The sequence below is a fragment of the Physeter macrocephalus genome, chromosome 4, assembly GCF_002837175.3.
Source record: "Physeter macrocephalus isolate SW-GA chromosome 4, ASM283717v5, whole genome shotgun sequence".
Taxonomy (NCBI): Eukaryota; Metazoa; Chordata; class Mammalia; order Artiodactyla; family Physeteridae; genus Physeter; species Physeter macrocephalus.
In genome coordinates, this window is record NC_041217.1 from 75,631,571 (window position 1) to 75,645,442 (window position 13,872).

The following is a 13,872-nucleotide window of genomic DNA, read 5'->3' on the forward strand; positions in this document are numbered from 1 at the left end:
AGGTATCACCTCACACCAGTTAGAATGGGCATCATCAGAAAATCTACAAACAACAAATGCTGGAGAGGGTGTGGAGAAAAGGGAACCCTCTTGCACTGTCGGTGGGAATGTAAATTGATACAGTCACTATGGAGAACAGTATGCAGGTTCCTTAAAAAACTAAAATTAGAATTACATATGACCCAGCAATCCCACTAGTGAGCATATACCCTGAGAAAACCATAATTCAAAAAGACACATGCACCCCGGTGTTCATTGCTGCGCTATTTACAGTAGCTGGGTCATGGAAGCAACCTAAATGCCCGTCGACAGACGAATCGATTAAGAAGATGTGGTACATATATACAATGGAATATTACTCAGCCATCAAAAGGAATGAAATTGGATCATTTGTAGAGACGTGGATGGATCTAGAGACTGTCATACAGAGTGAAGTAAATCAGAAAGAGAAAAACAAATATCGCATATTAACACATATATGTGGAACCTAGAAAAATGGTACAGATGAACCGGTTTGCAGGGCAGAAATAGAGACACAGATGTAGAGAACAAATGTATGGACACCAAGGGGGGAAAGCCGTGGGGGGTGGTCGTGGTGGTGTGATGAATTGGGTGATTGGAATTGACATGTGTACACTGATGTGTATAAAATTGATGACTAATAAGAACCTGCTGTATAAAAAAATAAATAAAATAAAATTCAAAAATTTAAAAATAAATAAATGGCAATGGTGTTCAGTGTGATAGATATGAAGGCTAATCCAGGAATAAAGTGATGTGGGTCTCTTGTTAGGATAGTTAGTGGCTTTGGAAGTAGCTGAGAACCTTAAAGACATCTTGAAGGAAAAACTGGCTGTAAGCAGTGACTGAGATGTGGAAAGGAGGAGAGTCATGGTTATAACTCCGATAAAACAGGATAATTATGATGCCACAAATGATGATAATATAAATTTATTTTGTCTTAATAATACTTCCAGATCATAGTGTGCTGTATTTGCCTAGGCAGACGGCAGCTGTTTATGTAGTACCTTTGTAGGTCGAAGAAAACAAATTGCTTTCAGGTGTTTCATGATCTCTCGATTTTGAGAATCAATGCGTTCAAAAAGGTACACTTCCTTCTGGAGAATTTCCGATTGTGTGTATACCATACTCACTATGCCGGTCTGTAAAGAAAAAGAATTAACTAATATTATGCTAGTCCACAATAATGAAAACAAGCAGTCATACCTAAGCCTTAAAATTTTTTTTCATTAATACTACTTAGTTGGATAACTTAAATACTAACATATGTAATAACATTTACTGAGCATCTAAAATAATAAGTAATGTACCAAAATGAAACGTTCTCTCTGAACACGGACAACCCATAAATTTCCAAATAAAAAATTTCCCATCACCTTAAAGAGTTTTTTAAATTTTGTGACCAATAAATAATAACCTGTCACCTCAGTTGGAGCCCTAACAGCTTTCCTTTAAAAACATAACGCTGAGTGGAAATAACAGGACCATCCCAAAGTCCTCCAAGTGCGCTGTCTTATATATTATTTCTTGGCAGAGGCATTTAGAAAACGATTTCTGATTTCAATAAATTGTTCTGGGTACAAGAACCTCCGGCAGTCGTTAGAGCCATTCAGACTGAAAACGTTCTAGGCACGCTTATATAACCTTTCAGTTCCACACTGAACTGACCCTCACTTATAAATGTTTAATTAAATACTAAATCCTACAGTGGAATGGGACCAGCTATTGCAAGGGAGGAGGGTTCCCTCACAAACACTGAGCAAAAGCAAACTCACCGTCTCTTTATCCATGAGAAGTACTTTCATGCCCGGTCCGCTGTCCTCTATCATTTTGGAAATGTACTGCTTCACAGCAAAAACAACGTTCATGGTGGCGAACTGACAGGTTAGCCCTATGGCTCTTCCCGCCCCCTGTTTTTCTTGCTAAATTAACCCCCGGCCTCTTATCTGGATCTCAGCAGCTTCCTCCCCGCCCGGCTTTGGCTTCCGGAAGTCCGGTCAGCTGTGGTCCTGGGAGTTGTAGTTCCGCTACGCAGTTCGGACACCCAGCCTCACGGCTGCCTGGAAGAATTTATCTGAGACACTCTAGGCCGCCACGCCCGGACTTGATTCTCGACCCACCTCCAGCCCGGAGGTGTTTGAGGCCCGGCCGCTCAGATCTCTCCCGGCCCTTGGCCCGGGGTCCGGGCCGCAGCCTGACGCCACTCCTGCTGGCTTGGGGAGAGGGTGGCGCCTCGCGGTGTGGAGGAACTTGGCATAATGCTGGCTCGGAGGCAAGAACAGCAGAGCTTGGCCGTGGTCGCTATTTGCCATTAACACTTTCTTGAGTGGCAGTGAAGGATGGAGGGAAGGGAGGTGGCCTTATATTCCCGGCAGATGCTAGGGACTCGGAGGGACGGCATTTGGTAAATCTCACGCGGTATTTGCTAAATAGTGGCCGAGATTCGTCTTCCCCGGCATATTTGTGTCATTAACAAGGCGAGGACACAATTCGGGCAAAGTGAGGCCCGAATTGCTTTTCCGAACACTGAGGGGCATCGGAAATTGAACAAATACTTATTGAACGAATAAACAGAGGGAACGCCGTTTAGGAGTGTTCTGGGAGAGGCCTCGGATCTCCCTGGAGGCCCTGGAGGTGGGGTCTGCCGGCGGAACTCGCAGGCCGTGGGTCCAGCGGAGCCCGGAACCACCCAGTTTTCGGCTCCCTGGGTGTTTGGACTCCGTGGGCTTCAACTCTCCCGGGGTGCTGGGGACTTGCGATGCTGAAACAGCGGCAGAAGAGCTAACAGGGTCAAAAGTGGGTAGGGGGCATGTATTCGGTGGGGCTAAAGCAAAGTAGCGCGGGGATTTTAAGGAAAAACTCAAAATTTTAATTTAAGAAACGACAAAAACTTAGCAACAAAATGAATCTTAAAGCCATCAACTTCCACATGTCTGCATTTGTGTTTATACCCCGCAGGTCTTCTCTCAATCATGCCATTTCTCGAAAAGGATGGTAAATGTTAGTTTTCTGCGCCTTTGCGTTGGGGAATTGTAAAATCAGGAAGAAAAGAAGAAACAACTGCAAGAAATCAGTGACTTTAATTGCTTGTAAATATTTCTACCCAAAAAATGACCAGTGTTTGTTGTGTTCACAGTTTAATCCATAGGTTCAGCATTACCAAATCAATTTTCTTTCATTACATTGTGTGAAGTTTACAGTTAAAACTAGACCCAGAGCACTTCAACAGGAATCTGGCTGTTAAGATTACTTACAATTTTCAAATCCTTTAAGGGAGATCAGAAACCACTTGAAATACCATAGGTTTTTGTCACCTCTGAAATTGTGAAGATGTGTTTCTTTCCTTTTAAATTTTTCTACCACATAAATAAAACTTTCCTTTGGGCATTTTTTTCTATTTTTGAGATACATTTTGCAAGGAAAGTTATATTAAAATGAAAATGAACCTTTAAATGGATACAAATGAGAAAAATCTAATGTTATCTGAAAATTCTATTCTTATTCATTTAAAATGTTTAAAAAATTTTTAAATACATTAAATATTTTCTTCAAAGTATATTACAATTTAAAATATAGAAAACAGCAAACCAATGCTAATGAAAAATTAAGTAACTGCAAATCCTGTAAGTTACCAATATTTGAAAATTAATTTCCACTCTTGTGTCATTTGGTTTTTGTTTTTTCTTACCTATAATTTGGATTTCAGTATAGTATAAGGTTGTTTTCCATTTTATGCATTTTTTAGAAAGAACCAGGAGAGAGAGGCTTGTCTGTGAACTTTGTGCTTTTTTTAGACAATTGTCAATCTGTAAGTAATACATGGAAACTGCATCCTTTTAAGTATTTATATTTGGACAATTTTAACATTTTAGAGGAGTAGGAAAAATTCCTATTTTGACCAGGCTTACTGACTCATTCCTTTGCCCATGAAATTCCACTGATGTCAGTGGCAGTGTTATTTTACACATGGGTAAGATACAATGTTTAATAGAATGTAAACATTTTGTACAAAATATTTATTATATATTTAATGGATTCTATGGTGGTCCTGAAGTTTGGCAGCCCATTTCCTTTCTGAAGAAAACTAAAAAAGCCATTTTAAATGTCTCCAGATTAAGAACTTCTTTTGTATTCCCATACCTCTAAAAATAGGACTGAAACCAATGATCAAGTCCAAACTCTTGCTTTGTGATTCATCCAGGATAAACCCAGTGACGTGTTTTGTTGTAGGCAAGACAGCAAATCCAGAAGCCAGTATGAAGCACCTTACTTATTTTTTTAAAAATCAAGGGTGTAAATAAACCATAATAATAAGAAATATTTTTAATAATAGAAACTTCAAATTTTAAAAATAAATACTTCAAATATAAATGATTACATTAATTATAAACTTTCTAATGCAGTTACTTGAAAATTTTTTTACTAGGTTCAAGGAATCAGTGCTTTAAGGGTGGAAAACAGGAAGTTAAAAATTATGGTGTTTATATCTGTACATTTTGTTTAGACTTGTAAAGATGTATGTAAATGAAGTAATCAAGAATGATTACCTGAATAATGACATGTGCTTCAGCTTCTTACAAAGTGTGTACTATTTAGAGGTTTAACTGTCCATTTTATATTTAATCAAAATCATGTTTCTCCTCCATAGAACTCAAAGTTTGATATAAAACAAAGGATATGTAAATTAGTATAATTATACTAACAATATGGCCAACTCTTAATTATCTTAGATTATTAATTATTTACCATTCTCCTTGTTGCTGTGTGTTAACATAGCCCTGCATAGGAGGGAAGTGAAGATGAAAGTCAATGAAACTCAAAGTAATTAGATTTTCTGCTTGTTAGCAATTGGAAAAATATTTAGAAAAAGAATGACAGTATTGCTTGTGTCAGACAACTCATCCTTATGCAGTGTTTTTAACCTTTCTAGCCATTTACTCATCTGAGAAGTGGTGGTAATATAATCTACCTTATGAAATTGTGAGAATTTAATGAAATAATGTGCAAGAAAAAAATGTGCCTGGTACATAGTAAACTCTCAATAAATATCAGCTTTAATTATTTGAAATCAAAAGGTACACATAACTTTTATTTTTTTACATATGGCATATTTCAGTTTCCTTTGTCAATAATATTTAAAAATAGAATGGATTTCAGAATTTGTAAACTATCTTCCAAATATAATTTCCATAATAACTGTATCTTGCATTACTATATGATAATAGAAATATTAATGGGAATATTTGGCCTGCTCCATCATAATTTCTTTAAAGCATACAGTTTTCATGAAGACAAAACTTAGAAAAAATGCTTCAAGTGATTTCAGAGACTTAGTGCCTACCCAGCCTCAAATCAAACAGAATTTGTTAAGTTTTTGTCACAGTTGGTAGTTTAGTACCAAACTTTATGGTAGCAAAAACACTGAAGAGCTTTAAATCATTAAGTAAAATGTATTTGCATGGAGGGTTCTGTCTGTACATTCAGTAATTACAGTGATTCCACCTTTCTGGTGGTGATGTTAACTTTGATCACTTTATTTAGGTTGTGTCTGCTGGGTTTCTCCACCGTAAATTTACTATTTTTCTCCTTATAATTAATAAATATCATAAGGAGAGATGCCTTGGTGAGTTGCAAATATCCTATTCTCATCATACACCTGTTAATTTTAACTGGAATCCGTTGATGGTTCTTCCTTGCAACAGTTGGTGTTTACTGAATGGTAATTATTTTCCTCATTCCTTCTATAGTTATTATTTGGAATTCTTCTGTAAAAAAGTGACCTTTTCCTCCATTTGTTTATACAATCATTTATGTCATACTCATGGATATTTAAGAAAATTGTCACTTTTAAGTAATAGAAAGGTATAGATAGAGGTTGAGACTGCAGACTCTGGAATCAGGCAGCCTGGATTTGATTCTGCTGTGTACTAGTTGCGGGACATTGGTAAGTTACATAAGCGATTAGTGACTCAGTTTCCCCATTTGTAAATGGAGAAAATAGCACCTATATCAAATTAATATGAGAATTGAGATAATACATTTAGTCTTTAGCCTAGCTTTAACTATTTTTTCTTAGTGAATATTTTGTACTGTGCTTAGTTTTGCTATTTATGTTTCCCCATCTACAAACTGCATAGAAAAGTTTTTGTTATGTGCTTTCCCCCCCGAGAAATTATTAAAATTCACAAAATAAATTTTAAAGTGCTTTGTAATGTTAAGGAGATGCATAAGTTGTTATTTCTAAAAAGAAAAAAAAAGATTGAACTAGAAATTGCTAAGATCCCTTTTATGATCATTATTCTGTTCTTAGGCTGCTTTTATGTTAGAAATGTAGCTGATCATGAAACGCAATGAAATTATTTTCAACATTTTAGATATTTCAAGAGAATAGGCAAGGCATATGAAATAAGTACCAGAAAATGCATGTTCTTATGAATCCTAAATTTCGGTAGTGGTAAAGGAGTCTTAACTATATTTTTTAGACTGAAATAATTCCTTTAGAAATGCCTAATTATTGATTTAATCAAGCATTTGATCAGGATCACTTATTTTTCTTCACTAGAAAGAATAATGTTGAAAAAATGAGATACAAAATATTTTGTTTACGCATCTTTCCATTTGAAGCAAGTGAAATTTAATGTAGGATGCTGTTATTTAAGATTTCTCTTAATAAATAAAAACAACCACCTTTTACTGAGCTTTTACTATATGCTGAGTCCTTTGCAAATATCTCAGTTAATTTGTGCAACTTTCCTTTGAGGTGAGTATTATCTCCATATTACAGATAAACTGAGGTTCAGAGAAGTTGAATAACTTTCCTGAGGTAACACAGAAAGCAGCACTGAGAGAAGCATATCTTTTTCAGTGGACACCTTACCCTATATTTCTTTGTTCACATCCTTATTAAGAAAGTAGATTGCCATTTCTTTGAGGATAGAGAATTTTTTCCCCATCCTTTTCACCAAGTACAGTGTCCTGTACACAGAGATGCCCAATAAATATTTAACATTGGTGATACTCATTACTGGGCAAACAGCTACAATGGCATGTTAAATAAAGTATAGAGTTTTACATGGACAGAACAAACAAAGAGATCAATATACTTATCTAGGTGATCCATGCCAACAATTTTATTGAATGATGTGGAATAAATTCTGGGGAAAATAGCATGGGTTTTCTTTCCAATTCCCAGGTAAATTATAGGGATGTAAGACCTGACCATTCTGGTACTCTTGTAACAATGACATTGTCTTTTCTGACAATATGTTAGCAGTGATTAAAGAGAAGATTAATTTCATAGACTTGTTAAGAATTTACTTGAAAAGCATCAGCTTTAAAAAAGTAATTTAGGGGGCTTCCCTGGTGGCGCAGTGGTTGAGAGTCCACCTGCCGATGCAGGGGACGCGGGTTCGTGCCCCGGTCCGGGAAGATCCCGCATGCCACGGAGCGGCTGGGTCCGTGAGCTATGGCCGCTGAGCCTGCGCGTCCGGAGCCTGTGCTCCGCAGACAGAGGGCGCCCTTGGACCACTAAGAAGGTATCAATAATTTACAGGATTTTTTTCTTCCACTTACAATGGGGTTACATCCCAATAAACCCCATTGTAAGTTGAAAATATCATAAGTTGAAAAATGCATTGACTATACCTAACCTACCAAACTTCATAACTTAGCCTAGCCTACTTTAAATGTACTCAGAACACTTACATTAGCCTACAGTGGGGCAAAATTATCGCTCACAAAGCCTATTTTATAATAAAGTGTTGAATATCACACACATACACACACACAAAACTTACAAGATCTTTGTAACATTGGGTGCTGGTTCACCGAGTAATGATTACACGAATGAGGGAAAAATGCATTTTTTGGCCAAAATAGATCACAAAATGCTTTAATGTTGAGTTTAATCTGTTTTGGTTTTAAATCTTATTGAACTGTTACATGAATTGACTACTTTATAATTTTTTCATTTCTTGAGGAACTAGATAAAACTAATAGCTACCAGGTTCAAATCAACAGGCATTCAGTTTGGGAGATTATTTTAATAAATATAAAGTCTAAAATTTGAAGGGTGGGAATCTGATTATAACTTCTATTCATGTCTGACTGCAATTGACAGTAGATCTGTCAACATGAATATGTATGTTTTAGGCCATGTGCTGAGTACTTTCCATGCAACTAAATACAGCATGTGATCCTTTTTTTTTTTTTTTTTTTTTTGCCACGTGGCTTGCAGGATCTTAGTTCCCCAACCAGGGATTGAACCTGGGCCCTCGGCAGTGAAAGTGCAGAGTCCTACCCACTGGATTGCCAGGGAATTCCCTGTTAACTTCTTTTTTAAAATGAGAAGATTGAAGCTTAGAGAGATTAAGAAGATTTCTGCTAAAAAGTGACAGAACTGGGATATGAACCTGGGAGGTGTGAACACCAGAATTCATGTTTATACCAGAAAACTATACTGCAAATGACAGTTTCCTCTGTTCATGGCAGGAAATATGCAATTAATTATGAAATTACTTTTTTTCCAGTTATTGTTGAAAGACTACAGCAACATCCAGGCTCACCACAACTTAATTTAGGCATAATATTGGGAAATTAGGCTTTTAATTTCCTGGTGATATAGTAATTTAAACTCAGATGCTATAGAGCTCCTGGTCAAGGAACACTCAAGTTTAGAGACCATGATAGAATGAAAAGAGTAATGAATTGGGAGCCAAGTAATCTGATTTATAGTATGTTTCACTACTAATATTTAGATGAGTTGCAGAGATGATTCAAGCTCACTAGACCTCTGTCTTTCAAATGAAGGAAATGGACTAGAAAACCTCAGTTCATAAATCTTTGAGTTTTATATTTTGCATATGGAAATCGTTTTATATCTTCATATTATACATCTTATTCAATTTCTGGGAGCAGTATATTAATAGAAATCTAACAGTGTCATGCCTGCTTTAGCACTGGTGTGGAACCCCCAGAATAGTTCTACATAGGCATCTAGTTCTCAACACTGTTTACTAGAGGATTTGTGGAGGGTATTTATTCTATCAACAAGCATTGAACACCTACTATGTACTAGCTATGGAAATAGTCATTTGTCTTTGTCATTTCTTAGGACATGCTGTTATTTTCTTTCTTTGCATAGGTTCCTAGGGATAGCTTGTTCTTGCTTTCTTAAATTTTGGTTAAAGCATTTCCTTAAGTGTGGGAAGAAGAAGGATGTATCTCCCTTCTTAAACTCCTGGAGGGGGGTGTGGATTTTATCAGCTTTTTGAGGAAAGACTGTGTAAATGTAAGGGCAGAGAATCTCTATTAATATTCTTTTGCTTTCTCCTGCAGAATATTTAGGAACTATTACTTTCTGGAAGTAAAGTAATGGCATCCAGACTTAAGATAGGAAAGAGGTAAAGGGAATGGTGGTCTAATTTTTATGTGACTATTTAATGTTGCTATTTTTAGTTGAGTTAAAACATCTAAATTGAATGACACTTAACTTCCCCAAAGTTATTTTTCTTTGTGGTTCTTAGAGAAAATTGTCTGGGTCACCTATATAAGCATCTAGTTCTCAACTCTGGTTACTAGAGGATTTGTACAGTGTATTCATTCTTTCAAAAAGCATTTATTTAATACCTACTATGTGCTAGCTGTGGAAATAAGCATTGCAGGAATTCCCTGGCGGTCCAGTGGTTAGGACTTGGCACTTTCACTGCCGTGGACTGGGTTCAATCCCTGGTCAGGGAACTAAGATCCTGCAAGCCATGAGGCTCGGCCAAAAAAAAAAAAAAAAAAAAGAAAGAAATAAGCATTAAACAAAACAGACAAAAATTCCTAATTTCATGGAGTTTACAATCTAGTGAGGACAGTCAGAGAAAGAAAATAGGTAAAATTTATGGTAATTAGATGGTAATAAATTCTATAGAGAAAAACAAAACAGGTTTAAAGAAGGGAGATGGAGGAGTATTTATAGATTATAGATAAATCTATAAATTATAAAATATAAATTATAGATAAATCTATAATTTATCTATTTAATACTAAGTGTCTCTTTTTTATAAAGTTCACAGTTATAGATAGGGTGGTCAGGGAATCATTCACTGAGAAGTGGACATTGAGCAAAAACCTCAAGGAGGTGAGAGGAGTAAGCCATGTGTTATCTAAATAAAGAAACTTCCAGGTATCAATCAACCATACTCCAATAAAAAAAAATTTTTTAAGATATTTTCACTGGGTATAGAATTCTAAATAAAAGAAGGAAAGAAAGAAGAAAGAAGGGGAGAAAGAAAGAAAGAAAAAGAAAGAAAGAGAAAAGAAAGAAAGAAAAAAAAGAAAGGAAGGAAGGAAGAAAAAAAGAAAAGAAAGAAAAGAAACTTGCAGGTAAAAGGAAGAACAATTGCAAAACCCCTGAGGTGAGAGTCACCTGTTCATAAAAGAGCAAAGTGGCCAGTGTAGCTGGAATTGAGGCCTGGAGGGGGAAAGATAGATAATGGGAAACAGTTTGTGTAGGACCCTATTGTGAGAGCGTTGACTTTTATTTTGAATGAGATGAGAAGTCACTGGAGAACTTTAAGGAGTGGATCAATCCAGCTGCTGGGTTGAGAGTAAACTGCAGAGAGCAAAGGCAACAAGCAGGGAGACTAGTTAGCAGCATTTACAATAATGAGAGGTAGGAGGTCTTAACCAGGGAGATGGAGATGGTGAGGAAGTGGATGGATTCTGGAGACTGACAGAATTAGCTGGTGGTTTGGATGAAGGATATGTGAGACAGAGAAGAGTCCCCACAAGATACCAGGTTTTTTTTAGCCTGAACAACTAGCAGGATGAAGCTGCCATGAACTGAGATGGAGAAGACTGCAGGAAAAGAGGTTTTGTGAGGGAAGACTGCCCTTCCCCCTTCAATTTCACTGTTACTACAACATTCACATGCCACACACCAGGAACTCTGCAACAGATTTTTAGCTTCTTCCTTTTCCAATCCACCCTGTATGCCGTAGGAATTAAGATTAGTTTGTTTAGATTGGGGAAAAGCAAATGCTGGATCAATAGCTAATGCATTTATTTTGTTTCTATAGTAAGGATTTGCCTTTGTATTTATTTTTGAAGTTTTTAATTGTTCAATGAACGCTGAATAGAACTACAAGCAATATAATTATTGCCTCTGCTTTATTAGAGATGGTTTATAATCATGTTTTAACTAAAAAAGGCTTGCATCTCTTCTTTATAATTGACGTTTATACCGTCTGTAAGATAAATATAAAGCCTGTTGTTCACATTTTAATATTCTTGAGGACTTGCTGTAAGATTTCAGGGAGTTTAAAAGTTGGCAGTGGGGCTTCCCTGGTGGCACAGTGGTTGAGCGCCCGCCTGCCGATGCAGGGGACGCGGGTTCGTGCCCCGGTCCGGGAAGATCCCACATGCCGCGGAGCGGCTGGGCCTGTGAGCTATGGCCGCTGAGCCTGCGCGTCCGGAGCCTGTGCTCCGCAACGGGAGAGGCCACAACAGTGAGAGGCCCGCATACCGCAAAAAAAAAAAAAAAAAAAAAAAAAAAAAGTTGGCAGTGGAGTGGATTTGTATTATTAGTCTGATCTTAATGTTGTAACATACTGATCATGTAAAATATGATCAGTTTTTGTTATGTTATATGATATGTTTTTGTTATTTCACATGCAGAACTGTAACAACACAAACTAGAGAAGATGACATAACGTACAAGAAAGCAAGTAAATTACTATCTAATTAAAACATTTAATTCTAATATTAGCAGAGTTCTCTAGAAAATGTTATCTTTCTCAATGCTTTTTTGTCTCCTTTTTCCATAAACTTCCCTCAACTCTGGAGGATGACTGTTGAGGAATATTTCTGATTTTAAGAGCTTAGTTTAAGAGCTTAGCTTAGTTTAAAAACAAATAAAATGTTATCTTTTTTTCAACTAGAACTTGAAATCTGAATCTAACACTTCTTGATACTATTATGATCCCCTTGGCACCGCTGGACAATATTCTGTTTAGGGACCTTGGCTACAACTACTACATAAACATAGTGATATATAATTTATCTATTTTAATACTAAGTGTCTCTTTTTTCTATTAAAGGCGCACAATTGAAGAACCATTTTCACGGATTAATACATCTTGTCTCTGCTTTAAATTTTAAACTCATTTTTTCACCTTATAAAGATGGAAGGAGTAGATGAGTTATTGTGTAGATAGATTGTAATGTTGGCTTGTTATATATAGTTTTCTTTGCCATATTTCCTTGACTTTCAGGTAAGCAATGAATGAGTTTATTTGTTCATTGCACACCTGATTTTGATAAGAGTTTTGTATTTTTAGCTCTTAGGTTGGGATTAGCCATCACATATATATATATGCAGAAATATGATCTAAACTAAACCTTTAACAGCTCTTAAATTTGAAAAAAATATAATTGTGTGAGATTTTATTTACTCAGACCAGTTTTTGTGTACATTGTATTAAACCACCAAATGTATTTGAATGCTTGACTATGGAGAAATAGGCTTCCAGTATCATCTGGAAGTGTTATAATGATTATAACTCTTACTGAGATCATGAATCTAAAATTAGAGAATCTTAAGAATCCTAGGAGTTGGAAGGGAATGTAGAAATCATCTGGCCTGATGTAAAGTCTCTCTTCAACATCTCTGGCACAAAATCATCTGTGATCTGCTTGAATATGTCCAAATAGAAGTGAACTCACTAATTCACAAGAAGGCTATTCCATTTTTGAAGAGTTCAAATTGTTAGAAATCTGTCTACCTCTAATTTTTGCCCTTTGGACTTACCCTCTAAAAATGATATGGCATAAATTTAAAGTATCTTTCATATGAGTGCCATCTCTTTTGTTCTTCCTATCAAGTTTTTTTCTAGCTTTAAACATCCTAGGTTTCTTCAAAATTCTTTATGTGACATGGTTCCTAAGACCTTCCTTCCTGGTTGACTTGCTCTGAACTTACTGAAGCTTATCAGGGTTTCATGTAAAGCAATAGTTGTTAAACTTCAGTGTACTAGAATAGACTCACATGGGGTGCTTGTTAAAAATGTAGATTCCAGGACTTCCCTGGTGGCGCAGTGGTTAAGAATCCGCCTGCTAATGCAGGGGGACACAGGTTCGAGCCTGGTCCGGGAAGATACCACATGCCGCGGAGCAACTAAGCCTGTGTGCCACAACTACTGAGCCTGTGCTCTAGAGCCTGCGAGCCACAACTACTGAGCCCGTGTGCCACAACTACTGAAGCCCACGCACCTAGAGCCGGTGCTCCGCAACAAGAGAGGCCACCGCAATGAGAAGCCCACGCATCCCAAAGAGGAGTAGCCCCCGCTCGCTGCAACTAGAGAAAGCCCGCGCACAGCAACGAAGACCCAATGCAGCCAAAATAAATAAATTTATTTATTTAAAAAAAATGTAGATTCCTGGACCCTATTCCAGAGATTCTGACTTAATAGATCTGAGATGGGGCTGTAGAAGCTCTGCTTTTAATTAGTACTGCCTGGTAATGTGAGGTCTCTGGGCCTCCTTTTGAGAAATATTGTTTCAAAATGTAGTACTAAGAGATCTCTGAATTCCTTACCAAAAGGCCTCATCTGGTGAGAAAGATGAATGTGTAAAATGACCCTTAGAAGGCAGAACAGGGTGAAATGAACGTTGGGGACCACAGGCTGAACAAAGCTTGCTGATCTTTAGCTAAATGGATGGCGCCAGTCTTGGGGGCAGTCTTCCCTGAAGTGGGTGCTGGTTCTCTGGGCAGATATATGGGACGGGAGGGGTGGGAGGAAAAAGTTATATACTGCCAACAAGTAGCTAAAAAATAACTATCTGCTTGTAAGGTAAGAGGAACTC

At 37.0% G+C, this 13,872-nt stretch overlaps 1 protein-coding gene across 5 annotated transcripts in view; it reads right to left on the reverse strand.

Moving 5' to 3' along the window:
* Nucleotides 1-1,990, reverse strand: part of VPS45 (vacuolar protein sorting 45 homolog) — a 69,095-nt gene extending 67,105 nt beyond the window's left edge. For all 5 annotated transcript variants that reach the window (XM_055084353.1, XM_007109689.4, XM_055084352.1 and 2 more), the window contains exons 1-2: nt 1,797-1,990; nt 1,029-1,163 (exon numbers count right to left, since the gene is read on the reverse strand). In XM_055084353.1, the coding sequence (XP_054940328.1) occupies nt 1,029-1,163; nt 1,797-1,889 (228 nt within the window). In that variant the 5' untranslated portion in view covers nt 1,890-1,990. The remainder of the gene's footprint in view (nt 1-1,028; nt 1,164-1,796) is intronic.
* Nucleotides 1,991-13,872: the final 11,882 nt, after the last annotated feature.